General features: G+C 45.7%; 1 protein-coding gene across 1 annotated transcript in view; it reads left to right on the top strand.

Annotated features, from left to right (window-relative positions):
- The first annotated feature begins 1,000 nt into the window (after positions 1-1,000).
- The window catches only part of DYRK4 (dual specificity tyrosine phosphorylation regulated kinase 4), a 45,086-nt gene continuing 18,558 nt past the window's right edge, over positions 1,001-27,528 (top strand). Inside the window, exons 1-8 of the mRNA XM_052640633.1 lie at positions 1,001-2,799; positions 6,846-6,939; positions 18,215-18,295; positions 19,351-19,467; positions 20,758-20,899; positions 22,409-22,572; positions 24,401-24,537; positions 25,255-25,395. Coding sequence (XP_052496593.1) covers positions 1,001-2,799; positions 6,846-6,939; positions 18,215-18,295; positions 19,351-19,467; positions 20,758-20,899; positions 22,409-22,572; positions 24,401-24,537; positions 25,255-25,395 — 2,675 coding nt within the window. The remainder of the gene's footprint in view (positions 2,800-6,845; positions 6,940-18,214; positions 18,296-19,350; positions 19,468-20,757; positions 20,900-22,408; positions 22,573-24,400; positions 24,538-25,254; positions 25,396-27,528) is intronic.

Below are 27,528 nucleotides of genomic sequence, written 5' to 3'. Positions count from 1 at the left end.
GAAAGTGTGAGGCTGTTTAAACAGGAAGTTCAGACTACAAAAGAGCAGTGGAAGTGTCCTCAGTCACCGGTCTTGCTTGAGGGATTTAATTGTCTACACGTAGGTACATAAAATCTAGGTGTTCTAAGGAATTCTCCAAACATGGACTCTGCCAAGTTGGTTCTGAGACTTACGTCTGTTAGTTCCCTTCTCTGTTTTGGACCTTATCAAAGAGAATGATGATAAATGTGAAGGGATTCTGGTATGTCAGCCACTTTCCAACTGCTATTGTTGCCAGCACCTGAACTGTAATGCACACTTCTCAGCGTGTGGAGAACCAGTGCTGACCACAGACCCAACATGAATGTGTTGTAACAGCTGAAAAAAGCCAGTACTGGTTTTGTCTGCTTTAATTGAAGATCAGTGGCCATGTTGATATAAGGCAGAAACCAGCACAATATTGTAAAATGATTATCCCCCAATTAAAAAGAAAAATGAAAAAAATCAGTGACCTGGTGAGGGATGCAAAATTCTGGCTGCCCAACAAAGTGTTGATTAGAAGAGAACATTAATTCCAGCAAACGGTAGGCTTTTTAAGGGAGGTCATTTTTAGTCCAGACTTTCTCTCCTGCCTGGATACTCTATCAAATGAGGAGAGATTTGATGTAAAAGCACAGATGCCTGAAGATGAGCAGGTGCTGGGGAAGCAAAAAGCCACTGTTTTGAATATTTAAGAGCTCTTGAGTAGAAGAGGGGGTGAGTGTGCTCTTTGTAGCACTGTAGAGGAGAACAGATGTCAGCAAAGAAGAATAGGTGTCAGCAGAGGAGAACAGGTGTCAGCAGAGAACAGGTGTCAGTGTAGGAGAACAGGTGTCAGCAGAGAACAGATGTCAGTAGAGGAGAACAGGTGTCAGCAGAGAACAGGTGTCAGCAGAGGAGAACAGGTGTCAGCAGAGAACAGGTGTCAGTGGAGGAGAACAGGTGTCAGTGGAGGAGAACAGGTGTCAGTGGAAGAGAACAGATGTCAGTGGAGGAGAACAGGTATCAGCAGAGAACAGGTGTCAGAGGAGGAGAACAGGCATCAGCGGAGGAGAACAGGTGTCAGCAGAGAACAGGCTGTTGTCAACAGAGGAGAACAGGTGTCAGTGGAGGAGAGCAGGTGTCAGTGGAGGAGAACAGGTATCAGTGGAGGAGAACAGGTATCAGCAAAGAACAGGTGTTAGTGGAGGAGAACAGATGTCAGTGGAAGAGAACAGATGTCAGTGGAGGAGAACAGATATCAGCGGAGGAGAACAGATGTCAGTGGAGGAGAACAGGTGTTAACAGAGAACAGGTGTCAGCGGAGGAGAACAGGTGTCAGTGGAGGAGACAGGTGTCAGTGGAGGAGAACAGGTATCAGCAGAGAACAGGTGTCAGAGGAGGAGAACAGGCATCAGTGGAGGAGAACAGGTGTCAGCAGAGAACAGGCTGTTGTCAGCAGAGGAGAACAGGTGTCAGTGGAGGAGAGCAGGTGTCACTGGAGGAGAACAGATATCAGCAGAGGAGAACAGATGTCAGTGGAAGAGAACAGGTGTCAGTAGAGGAGAGCAGATATCAGCAGAGGAGAACAGATGTCAGTGGAGGAGAACAGGTGTCAGCAGAAAACAGGCTGTTGTCAGCAGAGGAGAACAGGTGTCAGTGGAGGAGAGCAGGTGTCAGTGGAGGAGAACAGGTATCAGTGGAGGAGAACAGGTATCAGCAAAGAACAGGTGTCAGTGGAGGAGAACAGATATCAGTGGAAGAGAACAGATGTCAGTGGAGGAGAACAGATATCAGCGGAGGAGAACAGGCATCAGCGGAGGAGAACAGGTGTCAGCAGAGAACAGATGTCAGCAGAGGAGAACAGGTGTCAGTGGAGGAGAACAGGTATCAGCAGAGAACAGGTGTCAGAGGAGGAGAACAGGCATCAGTGGAGGAGAACAGGTGTCAGCAGAGAACAGGCTGTTGTCAGCAGAGGAGAACAGGTGTCAGTGGAGGAGAGCAGGTATCAGCAGAGAACAGGTGTCAGAGGAGGAGAACAGGCATCAGTGGAGGAGAACAGGTGTCAGCAGAGAACAGGCTGTTGTCAGCAGAGGAGAACAGGTGTCAGTGGAGGAGAGCAGGTGTCAGTGGAGGAGAACAGATATCAGCAGAGGAGAACAGATGTCAGTGGAGGAGAACAGGTGTTAACAGAGAACAGGTGTCAGCAGAGGAGAACAGGTGTCAGTGGAGGAGACAGGTGTCAGCGGAGGAGAACAGGTGTCAGTGGAGGAGACAGGTGTCAGTGGAGGAGAACAGGTATCAGCAGAGAACAGGTGTCAGAGGAGGAGAACAGGCATCAGTGGAGGAGAACAGGTATCAGCAGAGAACAGGCTGTTTTCAGCAGAGGAGAACAGGTGTCAGTGGAGGAGAGCAGGTGTCACTGGAGGAGAGCAGGTATCAGTGGAGGAGAACAGGTATCAGCAGAGAACAGGTGTCAGAGGAGGAGAACAGGTGTCAGAGGAGGAGAACAGGTGTCAGTGGAAGAGAACAGGTATCAGTGGAGAACAGGTATCAACAGAGAACAGGTGTCAGCAGAGAACAGGCATCAGTGGAGGAGAACAGGTGTCAGCAGAGAACAGGCTGTTTTCAGCAGAGGAGAACAGGTGTCAGTGGAGGAGAGCAGGTGTCAGTGGAGGAGAACAGGTGTCAGTGGAGGAGAACAGATGTCAGTGGAGGAGAACAGATATCAGCGGAGGAGAACAGGCATCAGCGGAGGAGAACAGGTGTCAGCAGAGAACAGGTGTCAGCAGAGGAGAACAGGTATCAGTGGAGAAGAACAGGTGTCAGCAGAAAACAGGTGTCAGCAGAGAACAGATGTCAGTGGAGGAGAACAGGTGTCTGCAGAGGAGAATAGGTGTCAGCGGAGAAGAACAGGTGTCAGCAGAGAACAGGTGTCAGCAGAGGAGAACAGGTGTCAGCAGAGAACAGGTGTCAGTGGAGGAGAACAGGTGTCAGCAGAGAACAGGTGTCAGCAGAGGAGAACAGGTATCAGTGGAGAAGAACAGGTGTCAGCAGAGAACAGGTGTCAGCAGAGAACAGATGTCAGTGGAGGAGAACAGGTGTCTGCAGAGGAGAATAGGTGTCAGTGGAGGAGAACAGGTGTCAGCTGAGGAGAACAGGTGTCAGCAGAGAACAGGTGTCAGCAGAGGAGAACAGGTGTCAGCAGAGAACAGGTGTCAGCTGAGGAGAACAGGTGTCAGCAGAGAACAGGTGTCAGCAGAGGAGAACAGGTGTCAGCAGAGAACAGGTGTCAGCTGAGGAGAACAGGTGTCAGCAGAGAACAGGTGTCAGCTGAGGAGAACAGGTGTCAGCAGAGAACAGGTGTCAGCAGAGGAGAATAGGTGTCAGCAGAGAACAGGTGTCAGCAGAGAACAGGTGTCAGAGGAGGAGAACAAGTATCTACAGAGGAGAATAGGTGTCAGCGGAGGAGAAAAGGTGTCATCCAGAGAACAGGTGTCGGAGACGAACAGGTATCAGCAGAGGGGAACAGCTGTCAGCAGAGAACAGGTGTCAGCGGAAGAGAACAGGTGTCAGCAGAGGAGAACAGCTGTCGGCAGGGAATAGGTATCTGCAGCGGAGAACAGGTGTCAGCAGAGGATGCTGTTCAAGATCATTTTCTCCAATTGACATTGATGGAGGTCCAACCATGTGAAGGTTAACAGCTGGATGTGAAATGGGTTGTCTGGGAAAACAGTGAGTTTTGTTCCAGAAATATTCAGGCAGAGATGAGTGGTTACTTGGAATCCTCTTGAGAAGGTTATTCACACCAGTGGTGGGATGAGGGGCGGGGGGATAGCTTCTAAAAATTCTTCCAGCTCTTAAGCATCTGTGAATCTGTGGACCATGGAAAGTATCGGGGAGAATTGCATAGAAGCTAAGGAGTTCTCTTTGGCAGAAGCAGCATGTTAAATACACCATCTCCTGTTCCCAGAACTGTAAAGGGACTCCCTGCAAGTTGTATCTTGCCGCAGTCTCTGCCCTGAATGTGGTCCCCAGGCAGAAAGATCTACTGCAGTAGAAATCCTGAAATTACAACAGACGAATCTCAAAAGATGTCTTTTCTTTCTGGGGTTTGAAGTTCGGTCTAGATAGATAAAGGCTTCCCTGGTAGTTCAGTGGTAAGCACCCTGCCTGCTGATGCAGTGGACACGGGTTTGATCCCTGGGTCAGGAAGACCCCCTGGAGAAGGGAATGGCAACCCACTCTAGTATACTTGCCTGGGAAATTCCAGGGACAGATTAGCCTGGTGGGGTCAGAAAGAGTTGCACAGGACTGAGTGACTAACACTTCCGCTTTCATACATAGAGGAAACATTATGTATAAGATTGTTGTGCTTGCAATAACGCGGTGCCACTGTTTACAGTCTGTCTTGCCCACCAGATTCTGAACTCTTAAAAGCAAGGATTCTGGTTTATTATATGTGATTCTTCTATGCTTGGCACAGTGTCTGGCACACGGTGATCTGAACATTTCAGATAAATTAACCTAAGCTGTTTTAGATGTCTTTCCTTTCAGCAAATTTGTACCAAGAGATTTCAAATGCAAGCTGCTGTCCTTGTCCCCATGATAAATATAAAACATAAAATACCAGTTCACCATTTCTGTCCCCAGGAGATTTGCAAGATACAAACAGACACATAAATGGCAACCCACTCCAGTGTTCTTGCCTGGAGAATCCCATGGACAGAGGAGCCTGGTGGGCTATGGTTCATAAGAATGCGAAGAGTCAGACATAACTGAATCGACTTAGCACTAGCTCTAACACATGATAATTAACACTAACGCTGTTGACCAAGTGACAAAATGATCTCTATAGACAGAAGTGTTGAAATCCAGAGGAAGGAGATAGTAATGGGCTGTAGAAGCAGGAAAACTCTGACCCATGAAAAATAATAGGAACTTAAAATCTCAGTTCTCAAAGCAGTATTCCTCTGAATAACTTCTCAATCATGGTGCTGTCACCGCTTATAGCGTGTCCCCAAGAGCTTATTCCCTGGTGGCTCAGATGGTAAAGAAACTGCCTGCAATGTGGGAGACCCAAGTTCGATCTCTGGACAAGGAAATGGCAACCCAATCCAGGATTCTTGCCTGGAGAACTCCACGGGTAGGGGAGCCTGGTGGGCTGCAGTCAGTCCATGGGGTCACAAAAAGTTGGACATGACTAAGTGACTAACACTTCAAGAACTTATGGCTGGCGTGGTTTGCAGAAGCTGTGATAACATTTGCTTTTGTGCCTGATCTGCTCCTATTCTGTGGATTCTTAACTCCCTTGGCTCTTGCTAGAGTGAGGGGCTGAAAAGGGGGCTTCCAAGAGATGGAGTGGAGTCTCAGCGGAGGTCTGCTGATGTGACGGGAGGTTGATGATGGCGTGACAACCCTCTAAGACTCGATCATCCATTTCCTCAAGTCACCACTTTAGCTAGAGTCCATAAGCTTATGGGAGTTAGTTTTTCATCTTGCCATGAGTTAATTATTTAGGGAGTTGTGCTTGGAAGGAAGAAGGTGCAAATGTGACCCAGTGAATCCAGAAGAAGCGTGGATCACTTAAGCTAATGAGTAGGTCCATATTTTAGAGGGAAAGATGCCGGCGGCTGGAGAATGGTTTACTCTGCAGTCAGCAGACAGAGGTGGGGCTTTTTGCTTGATGTCCTGAGCTGCTAACCTCCTTCCTAGCTCCTCGTCCTGCCTTGGCTCTGGTATGAGCACGTAAGGTTATCCAGTGTCCACGTAGGCCACCAGAAGGGAGACAAGAGGAACAGTGGTGCCTCAGCCATAGTTAGACCTGCCACTTTCTCTTCTCCAAGGCTGCCCGGCATTCTTCCCATCCTGGGGTGGGGACCATTACTTACAGAGTCAGTCCCCTACATACAAACGAGTTGCCTTCCGAGAGTGCGTTCGCTAAGTCCAACCTATTTGTAAGTCCAGCAAAGTGAGCCTAGGCACCAACTAACACAATCGACTATATAGTACTACCCTGCAATAGCTGTATGATATTTCCATACAAATAACACATAAAAGGCAAACAAAAAGTAAATAAAACATTTCTAAGCTTACAGTACAGTGCCTTGAAAAGTACAATAGGACAACACAACAGCTGGCACACAGGGGCTGGCATCGAGTGACCAGGCAAGAAGAGTTACTGACTGGAGGAGGCAGAGGAGGCGGGAGAGGGTGGAGCTGAAGGATGGTCAACAACAGGAGACGGAGGGCAAGCTGCCAGTTCACTCGCGCCTGATGTTGACAGCACAGCTTCTGGTTCCTTGTCAGATTCAGTTCTATCACCCCTCTTGGAAAAACGATCCAGTGACCTCTGGGAAGTAGCTCTTTTTTTTCCTCATCATAGATGGTGCGGTAGCGCTGGACTTTGTTCTGAACGGCTGCTGCAGCCTTTGTGCCCTGTTTGACATTCAGGTCCTAAGCCCCCCAAAACTAACCGTGCCTCCTGAAATAAAGACAGTCCCTTTGTCATCTCCTGCGTCGTGTATCTCTTCTGTTCTTCAGTTTGTTCATCTCCCTCTTGTCTACATTTGTCCTTTCCCTGGGCCTCCAATTCCATCAGATCTTCATTAGTAAGGCTCTCATGTTGTAAAGCAACAGTTCTGTAAGGTAAAGTACACGAAAGCACACCCAACTCTAGAGGCTGCATGCACGTGACAATGGACACCAGACACATGAACTAACTTCCGGGATTGGACGTGTGAACACACGTTTGCATCTTTGAGAATTCGCGACTTGAAGGTTCGTGTGTAGGGCACTTGCTGTGTTTTACTTCTAATACTGGTTTATCTTTTTGTCTCCTTCTGCAGGACTGAAATGGATGCTAAAAAGCCAAGGAAAGGCAGTTTGACATCCTTCCCAATTTTGAAAGCAACAAAGAAACAAAATCTCACCTCTGTGAAGGTAAGGACCCTTGCATTTCATTTGGGAGAAGAAAGGTTTTGTTGTGAAGTTTTGGGAACTCAGGACCCAGTGGGACTGTTGTGCCCCAAGCATCTGTGGTGACAGGGGGAAGGGAAGGGGCAGAGCCAGGTCTGGGTGGGCCAGAGGGAAAACAAGCTGGATGGCCAGCGTATGGTTTCTTGAACTTGAGGACTTCAGGATAATAATCTAACAGGTGACCTGCATGTGAGGAATCCTGGGTTAATGTCGCTTCCGAAGCAGCTTTTATTCTGCTCTGTGTGTTGTTCTTGTTTAGTCACTAAGTCGTGTCCAATTCTTTGCAACCCCGTGGATTGCAGCCCTGCCCTGTTTATCTGGGCTCAGTACTGGAAGTGTCCTGGTTTCGATCAAATAGCCAAGAACTGTTTCAGAAAAGGTCTGTTTCTGTTTTTCCTAGCACGGTCATGCTGTTTTTTTGTTTTACTCTGCCTTGAAAGCTAGCAAAATGCCACGGCACCAATACTGTGATGCGGTGACACTGTGCCTGCCCTCTGTAAGGTCAACTTCTAAATCAGGTGTATTTTCTAATCTAATGCCTTTAGTATGGATTTTATCACTTACTCACAAGGTCATATTGCCTGGGATCTTTGTTCTGAAAAATTTGCAGCAGACTTTATCCCAGAGCATTCTGGTTTGACTTCCTGAACCCTGCCTGCATCACTGAGTGAGAAGAGCGAGTCCAGCATCTACCCAAGGCCTAGTGAAAACTCCTCTGCAGGTCATCACTACCTCCTTCTTACGTTTAGGCCCCCTCCTCCAGGCAGTTTTCCAGATTTAACCTTGGCCTTCCTCCCTTGGGATTATACTTCATAAAATTATACCCTAATGGAAAATCCATTGTTCCCCATCCCTACCTCTACTATTATCATGTACAACAAAAAACATCTTGCAGTGTATACATTTGCAAAAGATTTATGAATACCGAAACATCTCCTTTGATAAAACAAAAATTAATATAACATATTTGAAATAGTAAATCTACAGCAAATATGACATTATAAGAAAGGTAACATTCTGTTCACATTTTAAAATATGCAAACAGAATGATCTTGGTTGTGATTTTACTTTGGCAAAATCGTCGTGAGTTTTGCAGTTTACATTTTTTGTTTTAGCTGCTTGAGTATTTAGCTTGTTGAGTGTTTAGATAGCTCCCAAGAAATCTTAGTGGCCAGTACTGTTATTGTCTCCATTTTACAGACGAGGAAACTAAGATTCAGGTGAAGTTAACTCAGTTAACTCAGGTAAGTTTCATGGCCATAAACGAGTGAGTGGAGGATAAAATTCAAACCCATATTCTCAACAAGTCTATCCCATGCCTCTTTGATGAGTAATGGCAACTCTGTTATGTGTTTCTTCACATATTTATTTAAATTAATTTTAAGGAAAGAAAATTCTGCTGCAATTACAGTCAAAAAATAAAATAAAAAATCACATTCAAGATAAACTCACATATGTTGTCATTTGTTAACTCACAGATTGACAGCATCATTTAAAAATACTATTTAAATTTATAACTTATAAGGGTAGCCTAACAACTGATGCGAACAAGTCTTGAAAAGATTCACATATTTAAATAAACTAATAATAATTTATATTTATTTCATGATATTTAATATTATGTTATAAAAGTAGCATTATAATAATTTAATATGTAAGTATTTTTCAATGTGGATCTTGATAATATTTCAGTCAAGAAAGTTTTTTAAAATGTGGCTTTTAAAATTGAATTCAGACAATGTGGAGGGGGGAGGGATAAATCAGGAGCTTGGGATTAATTACAGACACTGCTATACATAAGATGGATAACCAGAAAGGACCTACTGTATAGCGCAGGGAACTCTACTCAATATTCTGTGATAACCTATATAAGAAAAGAACATATGTAAAAAGAAACTGAAAAAGAATGAATATATGTATATGTGTAAATGTAAGTTCACATATGATATGTAATATATGGATAACTGAATCACTTTGCTGTAGTCCTGGAGTGGATTGCCATTTCCTTCTCCAGGGGATCTTCCCAACCCAGGGCTCGAACCTGGGTCTCCCACACTGTAGACAGACGCTTTACCGTCTGAGCCACCAGGGAAGCAACCAAGTTTATATATAATATGAAATATATGTATAACTGAATCACTTTGCTGTACACCTGAAACTAACACACTGTAAATCAACTATAATCCAATAATTTTTTTAGAAAATTGATTTCAGCTGTCTTTGAGAAATGGGTGATGCTCTAGATAGTAATCAGTTCAGTTCAGTCGCTCAGTTGTGTCTGACTCTTTGCAACCCCATGGACTGCAGCACGCCAGGCCTCCCTGTCCATTACCAACTCTTGAAGTTTACTCAAACTCATGTCCATTCCTTTCAAAGAAAACAAGCTCACAGCCGCTGCTGGGACCGGAGCAGATTCAGAACTCTGGGCTCTCAGGTGGGGCTGTCCCAGGGAAGTTACCTGGGAGAGGCATGGGCAAGGGAGCTCTGCTAACTGCAGTTTCCCAGACAAGTGATTGGGTGCCACAGAGTATCTCAGCACACGTGCTGAGCCTTGGGAGAGTAGGCACCCATTCTGTTACTTCTCTTCTACCCTTGGGCTGCCCCTGTGGCTCAGTAGTAAAGTATCCACCTGCAATGCAGGGGCTGCAGGAGATGCGAGTTCCATCCCTGGGTCAGGAAGATCCCCTGGAGGAGGGCATGGCAACCCACTCCAGTATTCTTGCCTAGAAAACCCCACGGACATAGGAACCTGGTGGGATACAGCCCATGGGGTCACAGAGTCGGACATGACTAAGTGACTAACACTTTCACTTTCACCATTATTTATGGAGTGAACTCATATTTATGGAGTGAACTGATTTTTTTATGGGGTGAACTTTGAATATAACCATAAGCAGCCAATCTAGAATTGATGGTTCCATGAAACATCAGCACATCACACAACATAATATTTGTGTTTGGGTGGACTTGGGGTTCTGAAGTACAGTGCTTACTTGCTGTTTCCCATTTTTCTCCTAGAACCCCACTCTTCCTCCTGAGATCTACTTAGTAAGTACCAGTGGTTTTGTTTTGCATTCCCAGGGTGCTCTCAATTTGGGGAGAGAGGAGGTCAAAGATTGGAGTTTACTTTCCACTGCTGTGACAAGGACATGGGGCAAGCAGGCATGGAGGCATGTCTCTGAGTACCAGAATTAGTCAGAGCAGGTAGATAACTCCTGTTGAATACTTCTTCAGGCCATGAAAATTAGCATCCATCTGCTTGACATTGGAGGTGGGATGAGTTGATGTTAGAAATACAGCCCCAACCCCATATGTGTTTCTGTATTTTCTTTTCTCAACAACATTGAGCAAGTCGGCACCCCCATTTTACAGAGGAGGAAACTAAGAACTAAAGAGATTAAGCAAGTTACCAGATAAAGTAATTCTGCTAATAAAGGCTGAAATAAGAATTCAGATTTTATTCTATAATTCATTCATGCTTTTTAAAAAATGGTTTTTTATTATTAAATGTTGAGTATGTATAAAAGAATATTCAGGGATTTCCCTGGCGGTCCAGTGGTTGAAACTTCACCTTCCAATACAGGGGGTGCAGGGATGATCCCTTGTCAGACAGCCAAGATCCCACCATGCCTTGTGGCTCAAAACACAAAACAAAACATAAAACGGATACAACATGGTAACAGATTCAATAAAGACCTTTAAAATGGCTCACATCAAAAAAATCTTTAAAAAATCATAATAAAAAGAAATTTTAAGTATATGTGTCAGGTCTAAAGGATAGTATACAGTAGGCACTTTTGCATGTTTCCAATGCACAGTTTAAGAAAGATGGCCCCTGTGTGTCCCTCCCCATCTTATTTCACCCTGTCCGTTGACCCCCCTGAGATAACCAGTCTTTTGAGTTTTACATTTATCATTCCATTAACCGTGTATTGTTTAATTTTGCATGCTTTTATATGTCTTGAATGGTACTGCTCAGTCTTCTCTTAAAGCACACTTTGTAGCTCCGTACTCACAAACACTGGACAGCATTTGACTGGTTTCACTTGGATTGATCAGGTCGTCACACTGATTGATCAGTGCCTGTGCCTGCCCTTTCGATATGTGAATATTGTTCTTGGGAACCTGCTTATGGACCAATTTCACTGCCATATTCAGTGGTATTGGGTGTACTGCACTTCCTATCAGTTTTGATGGGTGAGTGTTTTTTCCCTTATGTTTTTGCCATTAAAAACACTGCATGTCTTCCTGGTGCATACATGCAGGGGTTTCTAGAGCGTGAATTTAGGAGGGGTTTGCTGGGTGCCAGGGTATGTGAATGCCTCACTTTACCAGATGACACCAATATTTTCTAAAGCATCAGCATGAATGTACCTGGCCTCTTGTAGGATGTACACGTTTCTGCTGGTACACACTCTTTTTATTCCTTGATACAGTGTGGCTTCTTAGTTTGCCAGTTTAGAAGACATGACAATATTTTCTTCTATTTTACTTTGCATTTTGATGATTATCATGAGATTGAACCTCTCTCTCTTCATATGTTTATTGGCCATTGGTGTTTCTTCTTCTGTGGAGTGCCTGGCTGTGCCTGATTTTGCTTAAATTTTTCTTTTGTGTTGTCTTTTTCTTACTGATTTGTAGACTATTTATATATAATATATAAAACGTGAATAAAATAGAAATAAAATATACATATATTTATTTAATACATAAAAACTATTTAAAGTATTTACTAATCCTTTGCCAGTTATCATCAGTTTAGTCGCTCAGTCGTTTCTGACTCTGCAACCCCGTGGGCTGCAGCACACCAGGCTTCCCTGTCCATCACCAGCTCCCGGAGCTTGCTCACATTCATGTCCATCAAGTCAGTGATGCCATCCAACCATCTCATCCTCTGCCATCCCCTTCTCCTGCCTTCAATCTTTCCCAGCATGAGGGTCTTTTCCAGTGAGTCAATTCTTCCCATCAGGTGGCCAAAGTATTGGAATTTCAGCTTCAGCATCAGTCCTTCCAATGAATATTCGGGACTGATCTCCTTTAGGATGGACTGGTTGGATCTCCTTGCAGTCCAAGGGGCTCTCAAGAGTCTTCTCCAACACCACAGTTCAAAAGCATCAGTTTTTCAGCACTCAGATTTCTTTATAGTCCAACCCTTACATCCATACATGACCACTGGAAAAACCATGGCTTTGACTAGACGGACCTTTGTTGGCAAAGTAATATCTCTGCTTTTTAATATGCTATCTAGGTTGGTCATAACTTTCCTTCCAAGGAGTAAGCACCTTTTAATTTCATGGCTGCAGTCACCATCTGCTGTGATTTTGGAGCCCCCAAAAATAAAGTCTGACACTGTTTCCACTGTTTCCCCATCTATTTCCCATGAAGTGATGGGACCAGATGCCATGATCTTCGTTTTCTGAATGTTGAGCTTTAAGCCAACTTTTTCACTCTCCTCTTTCACTTTCATCAAGAGGCTCTCAGTTCTTCTTCGCTTTCTTCCATAAAGGTGGTGTCATCTGCATATCTGAGGTTATTGATATTTCTCCCAGCAATCTTGATTCCAGCTTGTGCTTCATCCAGCCTGGCATTTCACATGATGTACTCTACGTATAGGTTAAATAAGCAGGGTGACAATATACAGTCTTGACGTCCTCCTTTTCCTATTTGGAACCAGTCTGTTGTTCCATGTCCAGTTCTGTTGCTTCTTGACCTACATACAGATTTCTCAGGAGGCAGGTAAGGTGGTCTGGTATTCCCATCTCTTTCAGAGTTTTCCACCGTTTATTGTGATCCACACAGTCAAAGGCTTTGGCATAGTCAATAGAGCAGAAGTAGATGTTTTTCTGGAACTCTCTTGCTTTTTCCATGATCCAACAGATATTGGCAATTTGATCTCTGGTACCTCTGCCTCTTCTAAATCCAGCTTGAACATATGGAAGTTCATGGTTCACTGACTGTTGAAGTCTGGCTTGGAGAGTTTTGATCATTACTTTGATAGCATGTGAGATGAGTACAATTGTGCAGTAGTTTGAATAGTTATATGTGCAGCCGATACCTGGAATAGGAAATGGCAACTGACTCCAGTATTCTTTCCTGGATAGCTCCATGGCCAGAGCAGCCTGGTGGGCTACAGTCCCTGGGGTCGTAAGGAGTCACACATGACTGAACAACTCAGCACAGAAAACACTGTTTGCCTAACGTAACGACCTCCAAATCCATTCATGTTTCTGCAAGTGGCAAAATTTTATTCTTTTTAAGTGGCTGGGTAGTATTCCATGCATATATTTGCCACTTCTTCTTAATCCATTTATCTCTTGATAGGCACTTTGGTTGTTTCCATGTCTTGGCTATTGTGAGTAATGTTGCTATGAATGCTGGGGTGCATGTATCTTTTTGAATTAATGTTTTTGTTTTTGGGGATAAATACCCAGGAGTGGAATTGCTGGGTCATATGTTAGTTCTGTTTTTAGCTTTTTGAGAAGCCTCCCAACTGTTTTCCACATGGGCTGCACCGATTTACCAATAGTGGTATTTTTAAATTATAAAAGCAGCCTGTGTTCATATGAAACATTTGGGAGATAAGGGAGTCTCAAAGATGAGTTTTGGCTGTTGAGCAGGCCTCCTAGAGCTTTGATGGAATAAGAGGAGGTCCTGAAAACTGCCTGATGGCCTTCTCCAAGGCCCCATCTTTTTATCTTCCACCCCATACCCGTCCAGAGGCTTTCTCCAGCCACCTGCCAGGGCCCAGGTCTCAAACAACACAGGAATCCTCTCCAATGCCATGTACCCTTTGAATAAAATCTGTTTTACACTGCAGATTCCTAATCTGGACTCAGAGTTCAGGACTGTTAAAGAGACTCCTGTTATATTGGCTCAGAGATCAGTAAGGGGCCACAGAATAATGCATTAAGCTCATAGTCTTAAAGGAAAGTTTCTATTTGCCCTGGTGGATGCAGGCGATCACATGTTCTTCTTCCTACCTCCTGGGGATGCTGCGGTACAATGAGGGTTGTCATGGGTGATGGGTGCCTCTTGGGGAAACTTCCAGAGACAAATAAGCAGAAAGTTCATATATTTGTGCAACCTGCCGGTCCTGTGAGTGGGTGCAGGTGTATAGGAATGCCAGCGGTCCTCAGGGTGGTCAGGCCTGGAGCAGCTGGAACCCGGGGTGGATGGCATCTGTGACCTGCCTCCTCTCTTTACCTGGCTTGTCTTGCAAATACCATTTTTTATGTGTGGAGTACTGTGACAAAGATTGAGAAGCCCTCTTCTGTGCAGCGGTTCTGAGTCTTGGTTCCACAGAAAAATGAAGGATTGCTTTAAGACACACTCCCAGCGGCCGCTTGAATGAATCTTATAGACAGATTGGAATTTTGGAGGTTACACCTACCCAGCCAACCCCAAGTCCGTGCAAATTTCTCACAAATGCTCACCAGGGGGACTCTGTCCTTCCAGTGATGGGGCGCTCACTAGCTCATGAGCTCTAGACTTTAGAAAATCCTTCCTTTTATTATCCCAGAAACGACTTCCCTCTATATTCCACACACTGACCTGACTCTGTCCTGTGGATCACATGTAACAAGCTTTTATTGTGTCCTAGGTAACCATCCTTCTGATATTGTCACTCCCCTCCGAGATTTTGGGTGTTTTATTAATAGCCTTTTTAAAGAGCAGTTTTACATTTTCTGAAAAATTAAGCAGACAGTACAGAGTTCCCCTATACCACTCCATACCCCATGTCTGTTCCCCTATTATTATCTTATATTCTTATAGTACCTAGTCACAACAGGGAGCCAATATTGATACATTATTAACAAAACTCCATCCATACTTGGGGCAGATTTCCTTGTTTTTTTTTTTTTTTTTTTCTTTACCTTACGTCTTTGGTCTGTTGCAGGATCCCACCCAGGATATCACATTACATTTAGTTCCGTCTCCTTAAGATAACAATCAAGTGTCTTAACTTGGCTATTCAGTGCCTTCCACAGGCCACACTCTGCTCCAGCTTAACCAGCGTGAGCCGTGAAGACCTTCAGAGCATGCCCAGATTCTGTTTTTTTCACCCAATGAGCATGTTCCATACCCTCCCTTCCAATGAAGGCTCAGGTCAAGCCACACCCCTTTCCAAGAGCCACCCGCTGGATGGACATCTTCCTGGATGGACTGCATTCACAGCGGTCGCTTTCTGCTTTGCTGTCACTCACTGCCCATGCTTTTTGTTTGGCATTTGGTTTTGGTTGTGTTTTGTAATGTACTCTAAAAGATAATTTTATTTGTTTGTTTTTCTCTGTGCTGGGTCTTCACTGCTGCACAGGCTTCTCTCTCATTTCGGTGGGTGGTTTCTTATCGCAGTGGCTTCTCTTGTCGCAGAGCATGGGCTCCAGGGCACTCAGGCTTCAGTAGCTGCAGCTCCCAGGCTCTAGAGCGCAGGCTCAGTAGTTGTGGTGCTTGGGCTTAGTTGCTCCGAGGCATGTGGGATCTTCTTGGATCAGTGATCAAACTGTGTCTCCTAAGATGGCAAGCAGATTCTTTACTACTGAGCCACCAGGAAAGCCCTTGTAATGTTCTTTTAATTTGTCCAGTCTTCTCCCCAGCTCATCCTCAAAGCCAACTTGTCACCATTGATGGCTAATCCCCACAAAGTTATTTCGTGAAAAGTTGGGACTCAGATTTGCAACTGCAGTTTTTGCTCAGACAGCAGCATGGTCCATGCTTTATGTAGCCCCCACTTCTTTAGACTATGTCCCTTTTCTAGGAAATCAAGATGGACTGTTCTGAATAGTCCCATCAGGGACTTCCGTGGTGGTCCAGGGGTTGAACTCTGAACTCCCAATGCAGGGTGCATTGGGTTCCATCCTTGGTCAGGGAACCAAGGTCCTGAATGCTGTACAGTGTGGCAAAAAGATAATAATAATAAATTAAATTGGGGACTCCTCTGATGGTCCAGTGGCTAAGACTCTGCACTTCCAGTGCAGCAGGCAGAGGTTCAGTCTCTGGATGAGGAACTAAGATCCCACATGCTGTGCCAAATTTTTTTTTTAAAAGTAGTCCTCATCATGACAAGTCTCTGGAGGGCTTAGCTGTGCTGGGTAATACTAAGTTGAAGTATCATACCCAGTTTCTATTTCACTGTGGCCCGGATACTAAGTTTTATGGATGTGGGTCTGGCACAGGCTGTGTCTCAGTTTTGGACATCATGAGAAACGCTGGGCTGGAAGAAGCATGAGCTGGAATAAAAATTGCTGGGAGAAATATCAATAACCTCAGATATGCAGATGACACCACCCTTATGGCAGAAAGTGAAGAGGAACTAAAAAGTCTCTTGATGAAAGTGAAAGCAGAGAGTGAAAAAGTTGGCTTAAAGCTCAACATTCAGAAAACAAAGATTATGGCATCTGGTCCCATCACTTCATGGGAAATAGATGGGGAAACAGTAGAAACAGTGTCAGACTTTATTTTGGGGGGCTCCAAAATCACTGCAGATAGTGATTGCAGCCATAAAATTAAAAGACACTTACTCCTTGGAAGGAAAGTTATGACCAACCTAGACAGTATATTGAAAAGCACAGATATTACTTTGTCAACAAAGGTCCGTCTAGTCAAGGCTATGGTTTTTCCAGTGGTCACGTATGGATGTGAGAGTTGGACTGTGAAGAAAGAATGTGAGCGCCGAAGAATTGGTGCTTTTGAACTGTGGTGTTGGAGAAGACTCTTGAGAGCCCCTTGGACTGCAAGGAGATCCAACCAGTCCATTCTAAAGGAGATCAGTCTTGGGTGTTCATTGGAGGGACTGATGCTGAAGCTGAAACTCTAATACTTTGGCCACCTCATGCGAAGAGTTGACTCATTGGAAAAGACCCTGATGCTGGGAGGGATTGGAGGCAGGAGGAGAAGGGGATGACCGAGGATGAGATGGCTGGATGGCATCACCAACTCAATGGACATGAGTTTGGGTGAACTCCGGGAGTTGGTGATAGACAGGGAGGCCTGGCGTGCTGTGATTCATGGAGTTGCAAAGAGTCGGACATGACTGAGTGACTGAACTGAAATGAACTGAACTGAATAAAGAGCTGGAAACAGAAGCCGTGGGCTCAAAGAGCAGGACCCAGATTCAAGCTGTAATGTGTCTTTGCTAAACCTGAGTCGTTTTGGTGCCGCTGTCATGCTTTTTGCCACATCTACATAGTCCTCACACTCCCTTTTTCACTTAAATGTTAGTTCTGTCCTACATAATAACAACCACCAAATTACAGGTTTAATGTGCTATAGTTGTTTAAATGAATATTAAAGTAAATGCATAACCTTTAGGTAACTGAGATCTGTTATGCTGGGCTTCCCTGGTGGCTCAGTGGTAAAAGAATCTGCCTGCCAATGCAGAAGACATGGGTTGAAGCCCTGAGCCAGGAAGATCCCCTGAAGAAGGAAATGGCAATCCACTCCAGTATTCTTGCCTGGGAAATCCCATAGACAGTGGAGCCTAGTGGGCTACAGTTCATGGGGTCACAGGGTCAGACTCGACTTAATAACTAAGAAAACAAAAATGTGTTATGTCACACCCCTGCACTGTGAGTTTACTGCCCTTTAGTGGGTCACAGCTCTGCTATTTGGTCTTTCCCACCCCACCTCTTTCTAGAGGTGAAGTACACTCTGATCAGGTCATTGGTGTCCAGACTCCTATATTCTGGTAAATTCTGCTAAGGTGAAGAGAAACGGCAACCCACTCCAGTATTCTTGCCTGGGGAATCCCATGGACGGAGGAGCTTGTTGGGCTACCGTCCACGGGTCGCAAAGAGTCGGACACGACTGAGCGACTTCACTTTCACTTTCACTCTGCTAAGGTACCTTCAGAGCCACTCTGAGGGGAAAAGAGGTTCTGGGCAAGATCATAGACAGTTTTCTTCTCTTTAGAAAGAGCAGCTCTGCTTTTATGTCCTCCCATGTCCAAGGCACCTGGTTAAGATTTTATTTGAAGCAAGCATTCTGTGAAATTTTTTAAAGTGTGAAAACTCTTGGGCAAGTCAATTCAGGATAAGCACTGGTGGAAAGATCATTTGTTTGGGTATTTGTTCATTCACTCATTCATTCTGTTGTTTGAGCCTCTCTCAGCTCTTCCTAGCTTGGGGGTCAGGAGAGCTGGCTTTGTCTGTATTCCATTTATTGTAATGAAGCAAAATAAGCATTGGGCACTGACGATGACACCAAGTCACATGTTATTCCAATTCTCTCTCACTGGGTCCAGGTTCAGAGTAAGCCTTTGCTTCAAATCCAGAAACCACCTTTCAAAGTCAAGAACTTCAGGGTGACCCAGTTCTTGAATCAGGTAGGAAGTGATGCTTCAGGTCTTTTCCCTAGCAGAGGATGAGGAGAGGTGGGTGGTGGGGGATGGCCTTTAACAGGCATTTTTGGACCACTCAGCAGAGCATGGTGAACACGCTCTACCCGCATCATCACACCCCATCTCTGCCCAATTTTAAATGTTGCTTCACTGACAGACTTTGTGCGTGCATGCTGAGTCACCTCAGTTGTGTCTGACTCTCTGCGCCCCCATGGACTGTAGCCCACCAGGTCTTCTGTCCATGGGATTCTCCAGGCAGGAAGACTGGAGTGGGTTGCCATGGCCTCCTCCAGGGGATCTTCCCAACCTAGGGATTGAACCTGCGTCTCTTGTGTCTCCTCTGTTGGCAAGCAGTTTCTTTACCACTAGCGCCACCTGGGAAGCTCAAACATCAGACTATCTCTCTCCTAATCAGTCAGTCAGTGCGGGGGAGAGCAGGGATCCAGATGGACAGGTCAAGTCAGTAGTGTAGAGGAGCTAGAGGACTTCCTTGGGGGTCCAGTGGCTAAGACTCTGAGCTTTCAATACAGGAGACCCAGGTTTGATCCCTGGTCAGGGAACTAAGATCCCACATGCTGCCTGGCATGGCCATAAGAAGTATATATATTTGTTAGAGGAGTTGGGCACTTGTACTGCCCCGAGGAAGGTTTGCATTGTACAGCAGGAAGAACTTCCCCTGGTCAGGGTGGTGAGATCTTGACATGATAATAATAATGGCTAATGTGTCTGGAATATTCTACATAAATTGTTTGGTTTATCTCACAGAAGCCTTGTGAAGTAAGTCCCAGTTTTATCCCCATGGCAGTGCTGAGATAGTTGAAGCTGACAGAAGGGGTCAGTGTGACTGTCCAGGGTCTGCAGCTAGAAGGTGTAGGAGCAGGGGTTTGAACCCAGAGCCCATCTGCAGGACCACTCCACTTTTCTCTCCAAGAACTTCAAAGGCAGATTTTGCCTCGGATTTGGCTCATTCTTGCTCTGGGGAGGATGCTTGGATCACTGGGTCCCCCAAGGTTTCTGTAACTTACCAGCTTCTCCTATAGAACACTAACACCAGCTTCACGTCACTGCCTTTCGTGGACACTAAGGGGAAGAAGACCATGGTGAACCTCCCACACATCGGCAGTAAACTCCCACTAAAGCAGCCCTTGCTGTATCAGGTGAGTTGGGAGCAGTGGGTGTGGCCTGGGGCAGGCAGGTGAAAAGACCTTTCTGCTTTCAGTCTGAGTTCAGAGAGGTCTAGGATGGAGGGAAAAGACCATCTTGAGCTGAAGAGTCGGGTTCCGGTCCTGTTCACCTTCTTTACAAGGAATGTGTCCGACCCTTTGTGGCCCCATGGACTGTACTCCGCCAGGCTCCTCTGTTCATGGGATTCTTCAGGCAGGAATACTTGAGCGGGTTGCCTGGCCTCCTCCATGGGATCTTCCTGACCCAGGGATCTAACCCCCATCTCCTGAGTCTCCTGCATTGCAGTCAGATTCTTTACCACTGTGCCACCTGGGAAACTCCCATACTACACTTGATCTTAGCCAAAAGGCTGAGAAGTGATGAATGTAATGTTTATAATGAATGTAAACTTGAACAGTAAGTCGTTGACTTTCTGTATTAAACAGACTCATGGCAGGACTGTCATGAGGATTCACTGAAAAGTTAAGTGTCGAGTGTATTAATGGCAGAAGCATGTATAAACAGTACAAAATGTTGATTTTCCTTCCGTGTCTCCTAATTGTTTTGTGTAAGGACCAAATGAGATCACGTGAGGAAGTGCCGAGTTAAAGAGCTGTTATATGCACCAACGTTCAAGTGTTTGTGCCCTTGGGCAGGTCACTGTATCTAGTTAGGAACTGGCCTTCTCCAGGTCAGTAGGAAAGAACCATTCCCATCCTTCCTGCAGGAAGATGTCCCTGGGGTTGTCCGCTGCAAACTGTAATGTACAGGAGTTTCACAGGGAATATGGAGAGTCAGATGGGTCCTTCCTTGGAGAGAAAGATTGTGAAAACCTACTGTCACTTCTTTTTAATTAATTTATTTTTTGGTTGTGCTGGGTTTTCGATGCTGTGCAAGGGCTTTTTTCGGTTGTGGCAAGCTGGGGCTGCTCTTCCTTGTGGGGCTCCGTCTTCTCGTTGCGGTGGCTTCTTCTGTCGCGAGGCACAGGCTCTGAGTGCACTGGCGTCAGCAGCCGTGGCTCCAGGGCTATAGAGCACAGGCTCTGCGGCACGTGGGACCTTCCCAGATTAGGGATCAAACCCTCATCCCCTGCGTTGGCAAGCAGATTCTTAACCGCTGGACCACCAGGCAAGTCCCCCTACTGTCTTGCAATCACCATTTTTCTCCCTGGAGAGAAAAAACAGAGTCTGGCTAGCTAGGGCTATTCTTGGTCAGGACCATAGTTTAGGACACCCAGAAGTGGCCCAGAGAGTCCTTGATTGCGTGTGTCTTTCCCTGAACAGGAGAGTCCAGCTCACCGTCAGAAGTCTTCTGAGCTCAAGCCTTCTGAGACGGTCTTCCCTTTGAACGTGAAAACCCAAGACGCCAAAGCAGAGGAGAAGCCGCCGAAGAAGCACAAACACAAGGTGCCTCTGACAGCGGCAGGTGTGGCTCTGGGGCAGCGGCGGGCTGGGGCGGGGTGGTCACGACGTCCAGCCGGGCCTTGTCACTTACTGTGCTGGTACTGGGTTGGCCAGAGAATTAGGTCGGGTTTTCCTCTATGAGGTTATGGAAAAACACCAACTTTTTTGCCAACTGAATACATCAGGGCAGTCCGAGTGAGGGTTGGAAAAGAATTTCCAGACACAGAGCATTTCAGAAGGGGGTGAATTTATTAAGAACAAAGAGCAGAGATAACTTGGGCACTTCATGTATAGGCCTGGTCTCACACACATCTTCATTTCCTCATGAAGTTCCTTCTCCGACTCTTCAGCAGTTTGTCAAAGAACGTGATGTCCCCTCACCTCATCCCTCATCCTGGTTCACCTGCTCTTAACACTGTTTCTCTCTCTTTTTTAATATGACACAATTTAATGCCACCAAATTGCTTTGTTTTAATATGAAATAGTCATATATTTTTTCTTCCAAACATTCTGTAATTACACATTTGATTTCACATTGATCCAAGATTTAGGGGAGAGAGTTTGTTTCCAAGTGGCTGTATTTTTGTATTGCTTTGCATCATTGTAGCTGATGCTTCAGCTCTTGTTGGTTTTACCTAATATCTGCTTTGGGATCAGTTGGCATATGGAATCTGAATTCTGTGACCAGGGATTGAACCCCATCCCCCCTGCAGTGGAAGCATGACAGGGAAGCCCCTCACAGTCTCTCTTAAAGTTTGAATCCCACCCCGTCTGCCCCAGACCAGACACTGGCCCCCGATGCAGTGTGGCCAGTATAGCAGATAAGACACAACACACATCCCTTCCCAGACTGAGACCTCCTGGCTCTCTGCAGATTTGAGCAGGAAGACCTCCTGGACTTGAAAGTCGAATTTATGCCACCTGCCTGCTCCCTAGAAGGCATTGTAGTTTGCGAACTCTCTCAGGATAGACTTGGTGTGGCCCAATGCCAGATGAACTTGGGTGATTTCTGCCTTAACTATACGCTTCTGTTGACACAATGCTGACTCCTGGAATCTTCTACCCACGCTGCTGCACCCATAGCTCTTTGGGGACTAAATCTTCCCTCTGCTTCCTTATTTGTTTAAGTGTTTATTGAATGTGTTACAATATTGCTTCTGTTTTATGTTCTGGGTTTTTTTGGCTGTGAGGCATGTGGAATCTTAGCTGCCTGATCAGGGATAGAACCTGCACCCCAGCACTGGAAGGTGAAGTCTTAACTGCTGAACCACCAGGGAAATCCCCTTCCCTACCCTTCTGGTGTGTTTTCTTCCTGCTTGGTTGAAATCAGTACTACACTTTGACACATCCATCCTTGTTCCACTTGGATCCTGTGAGATCCAGGATGTATGGTCCTTAGTGAGGTTCTTAGCCACCTTGTTGAGGAAAGAGCCATCTGGCTCATGAATAAGGAAAGGATGCTCTAGTCTAAACCTGGGCACATCCTCACATCACCGCATCTTAAGTAACATCTGCAGTATTTTTCACACAGAGGCCCTAAAGTTTTTTAAGAAGCAGCTGTCTTCTTATGAGCAAAGCGAGATCCTGGGCTACACAGAACTGTGGTTCTTGGGTCTGGAAGCCGAGAAGCTCCACATGGCTCCGGAAAAATTCAGCAAGACAAGTTTCGATGATGAACATGGCTCCTACATGAAGGTGATGGGGCAGGGGTTTGTGGAAACTGGCTTTGGGGTTTGGGGCTTAGGGACAAGAGATAGTCTGGAAAGGAAAAGAGCGTGGGGTATATTACAGCATTTGGTGCCAATGTATCTGAAATTCTGGGTGTCCTGAAGGATTCTGTTTGGTGCTAAAATCAAAGAAATACCAGGTATAAAAACGGGGAGAAACATGCAGTTAGTACACAAAGCACTCTGTTCACAGAATATTGATTTTCAAGAGTATTAGAGGTGACAGGTTTGCATCCTGGATGAATCCTCCCTCTCCCAGGTTCCTCTCCAGTGCCGCCTGGACCCATTGGGAAGGCCAGACCATGGACTAAAACGCAATCTTTCTAAGATTCCCTTTTTTTGTTTGTTTCCTCCATACAAGCCCATGCACCTTTTTCTATTTTATAATGGAGGTCATTTCCTGCAAACAGACAAAAAACATTTTCCCACTGTCCCCTCGTGCACAGTGCTCCCTTCAGTTTCCTAAAGGTGCCAGAAACTTTTCCCTGTCTCTGTGCCCAGGGTTGCTGCCTCTTCCCCAGTCTGCAGGGGGCGTGTGGAGGCTACAAGATGTTCCTCTCTACCTTGAGGATGTCCAGATGGGTAACGCTTAGTCCGCTAGCCCTGCAGACTGCTGGGAAATTCCTCCTTCAGACACTTCCTCTTAGATTAGGAGACACAATTGATCTTTGATGGTTTTATAAAAGAAGTGGATTTTCTTAATCGAATTCAGGGCTGTGTTTCCCAAGCTTTCTGGTGTGCACAGATCACCTGGGAGTCGCATTACCAACGAAAATTCCTAGCCAGCAGGTCTGGGGTGGAGCCTGAGACTTTACCTTTCTAAAAACCTTCCGGGGGATGCCCACATGGCTGGTCCTTGGACCAGACCTTGAGAAGCAAGGATTTAGTTTCTGGCACACATCTGTCTAGAGCAGGGGTCCCCAACCTCCAGGATCTAATTAATGCCTGATGATCTGAGGTGGAGCTGATGTAATAATAATAGAAGTAAAGTGCACAACAAATGTAAAGCACTTGAATCATCCCCAAACCATCTCCCCCCGCCTCGGTCTGTGGAAAACTATCTTCCATGAGACCGATCCCTGGTGCCAGAAAGGTTGGGGACTACTGGTCTAGAGCTCTGGTTCTTAGCATTTTTAGGTCAAGGATCTCTTTGGAAATCTGATAAAAGTTATAAAATCATTATCCCAGAAGAGACTGTACATACACAAAATTTCAAGGGCAGGGATTATTCACGGGCCATTGGTTAAGAACCTCCGCTCTAAACCTTACCTTCAGTTCAGCCAGAGGCTGTCAACTTCTCCTTCCTCTCATCTCCCTCCCACCAGGGTCTAGAGTCTCTGAGAAGTTCCCCAGGGATGTTAATTCACTGCAACCTAGTTCCTCCATCTCAACTCTTAGAGCACCACGGGGCAGAGGAAGGATGTTTGCTTTCTGTACGCTCAGAATCTCCATCCTCTTTGTGTTTCAGCAAATGCACAGTACGCAGTGCACAGAGCTACATCCCCAACACAGCTGTACTTCCACATTTATTTTGTCAGCAAGTGTTCATGGAACACCTATTTACTGAGAGCCTATTGTATGCTTGGGCACCTGCTGGACTCCTGAAATACAGAGGGAGCTATCAGAAATGAATAGAACCCGGCCCTTGGCCTCAAGTCAACACAATCAGTGTGAATGATGACATGCAAGTGAATAGTTATGACACCGCCACACTGATGCTATGTGCAAAAAATGCACAAATGCCAAGTGACCTGGAAACCATGGTTTCCTCCCTCACCCCTACTTGGCTTCTGCAGGTCCTGCACGACCACATCGCCTACCGCTATGAGGTTCTGGAGATAATTGGAAAAGGGTCCTTTGGACAGGTGGCCAAGTGCTTGGATCATAAAAACAATGAATTGGTGGCCTTGAAAATCATCAGGAACAAAACGAGGTGTGGCTTTGGTGGAAGGCAGCAGCTGTGGAGGAAGGGCTGCGTGATTTTGGCCCATTCTTTTTTAAAATTTTATTTTTAATTAACTTGTGTACGTTTCTGCAATACAGCAACGTGAATCGCCCATAAGTATACATATGTCCCCTCCCTCTTGAACCTGCCTCCCAGCCCATCCCACCCCTCCAGGTTGTCACAGAGCGCCAAGTTGAGCTCCTTCTGTTATATAGCAACTTCCCACTAGCTATCTGTTTTACATACGGTAATGTATGTTTCAATGCTACTCTCTCAATTCGCCCCACCCTCTCCTTCTCCCGCTGTATCCACAAGTCTGTACTCTACGTCTGCGTCGCTATCGCTACCCTGCAAATAGGTTCCTCAGTATAATTTTTCTAGATTGCATATATACGTGTTAATATACCCTACTTGTTTTTCTCTTTCTGGCTTTCTTCACTCTGTGTGACATCAGCTGCTCCTTGATGCCAGCCCTTCCTGTCTCTGCTTTTTTTCTCTGCTTTTCCTTTTCTTTCCCTCTTTCCCTCTCTATCTGTTGGATTCCATGATGGCGCAGAGAGGAGGCAAGAGTCTAGAGTGTTTAGCACCTCCTGTCCTGTGCGCGTGATGGGGAGGACTGAGAAGAGGGCTACTTGCTGTAGCTGATGCGACAGCGTGTCTTCTCTTCCCACCCGCACCCTCCCCACCACTCCCCAACCTCTCCAGATTTCACCACCAGGCCCTGGTGGAGCTGAAGATCCTGGAAGCTCTCAGACGGAAGGACAAAGACAACACCTACAACGTGGTGCACATGAAGGACTTTTTCTACTTCCGCAATCACCTCTGCATCACCTTTGAACTCCTGGGGTCAGCTGCTTCCTCTCTTTAGTTCACTTTGTGTTGATAAGTTGCGTAAGTGACCAAAGGGAGCCTTGGAGGTCAGAGCACTAGACTTGTCTGTATGTGACTATCTAATGGCGTGGAGGGGCTTCCCCTGTGGCTTAGGGGTAAAGAATCATTCTTCAGTGTGGAAGATGCAGGAGATGCAAGTTCGAGCCCTGGGTGGGGAAAATCCCCTGCAGAAGGGCATGGCAACCCACTCCAGTATCCTTGCCTAGAGAATCCCATGGACAGAGGAGCCTGGCAGGCTACTTACAGTCCATGGGGTCGCACAGAGTCAGACACGACTCAGCAACTAAGCGCCCATGAACTGGCCACCTGCACACAAGCTTTTCTGGTTAAACAGCTTTATGTTAGCTTTCAACATTTACAGGTCAGCGTATTTCACTTAATATAGCAGGACTCTATAGGATTCAGTATATATTCTCTCTCTGTATAATATTCTATATATATAGGATTCTATATACATTCTATATACAGAGACAGAGCTATAAGATTCCTGTATGTATATCTATATATGTGAAAGTGGAGAGTGAAAAAGTTGGCTTAAAGCTCAACATTCAGAAAACGAAGATCATGGCATCTGGTCCCATCACTTCATGGGAAATAGATGGGGAAACAGTGGAAACAGTGTCAGACTTTATTTTTTGGGCTCCAAAATCACTGCAGATGGTGATTGCAGCCATGAAATTAAAAGACACTTACTCCTTGGAAGAAAAGTTATGACCAACCTAGACAGCATATTGAAAAGCAGAGACATTACATTGCCAACAAAGGTCCGTCTAGTCAAGGCTATGGTTTTTCCAGTGGTCATGTATAGATGTGAGAGTTGGACTGTGAAGAAAGCTGAGCGCCGAAGAATTGATGCTTTTGAACTGTGGTGTTGGAGAAGACTCTTGAGGGTCCTTTGGACTGCAAGGAGATCCAACCAGTCCATTCTGAAGGAGATCAAGCCTGGGATTTCTTTGGAGGGAATGATGCTGAAGGTGAAACTCCAGTACTTTGGCCACCTCATGCAAAGAGTTGACTCATTGGAAAAGACTGTGATGCTGGGAGGGATTGGGGGCAGGAGGAGAAGGGGACGACAGAGGATGACATGGCTGGATGGCATCACTGACTCGATGGATGTGAGTCTGAGTGAACTCCAGGAGTTGGTGATGCTGCAATTCATGGGGTCTCAAAGAGTCAGACACGACTGAGCGACTGAACAGAACTGAACTGAACTGACACTAAGGATTCTTTTATATATATATATATATATATATATATATATATATATATATAATTCCTTATATATAAAGATTCTATATTTCTTTTATCTGGCAAGAGCCAGCCCTCAGTCCTTTCTGAAAGGCGAGAGGTGGGACCAGGCAGGCAGGCTCATTTAGACGGGGTAGGGCTCCTCCCTCAGGCCCTGTCTGCCCACTCCCTTGTCCCCTCATCTATCAGGAAGTTGCCGTCTTTAGACAGATTTATTCTGTGTGAGCAGGGTTGGTCACTTGGTTGAGTAACTGGAGGGCTCCCTGGATCCTTCTCAAGGGGCTGAAGAACCGTGAATTTATCAGAAGTTTGATATACTAACCTCTTAACACACACACCTGTGCAGCAAAATGATTAAAAGATCCTGCATGTAAGAAACAAACATCCGAGAGGCCAGCACATTTAAATGTTACCTTGAAAGTGAAAGTGAAGTCGCTCAGTCGTGTCTGACTCTTTGTGACCCCGTGGACTGTAGCTTGCCAAGCTCCTCTGTCCATGAGATTCTCCAGGCAAGAATACTGGAGTGGGTTGCCACTTCCTTCTCCAGGGGATCTTCCCGACCCAGGGATCGAACCTGGGTTTCCTGCATTGGAGTCAGACGCTTTAACCTCTGAGCCACCAGGGAAGCCCGAATCAACTGTTCAGTTCAGTTCAGTCACTCAGTCGTGTCCAATTCTTTGTGACCCCATGAATCGCAGCACGCCAGGCCTCCCTGTCCATCACCATCTCCCGGAGTTCACCAAGACTCACATCCATTGAGTCCGTGATGCCATCCAGCCATCTCATCCTCGGTTGTCCCCTTCTCCTCCTGCGCCCAATCCCTCCCAGCATCAGAGTCTT

This window comes from Budorcas taxicolor, chromosome 5 (assembly GCF_023091745.1).
Source record: "Budorcas taxicolor isolate Tak-1 chromosome 5, Takin1.1, whole genome shotgun sequence".
Lineage (NCBI taxonomy): Eukaryota > Metazoa > Chordata > Mammalia > Artiodactyla > Bovidae > Budorcas > Budorcas taxicolor.
This window is presented reverse-complemented; position numbering and strand designations above follow the sequence as displayed.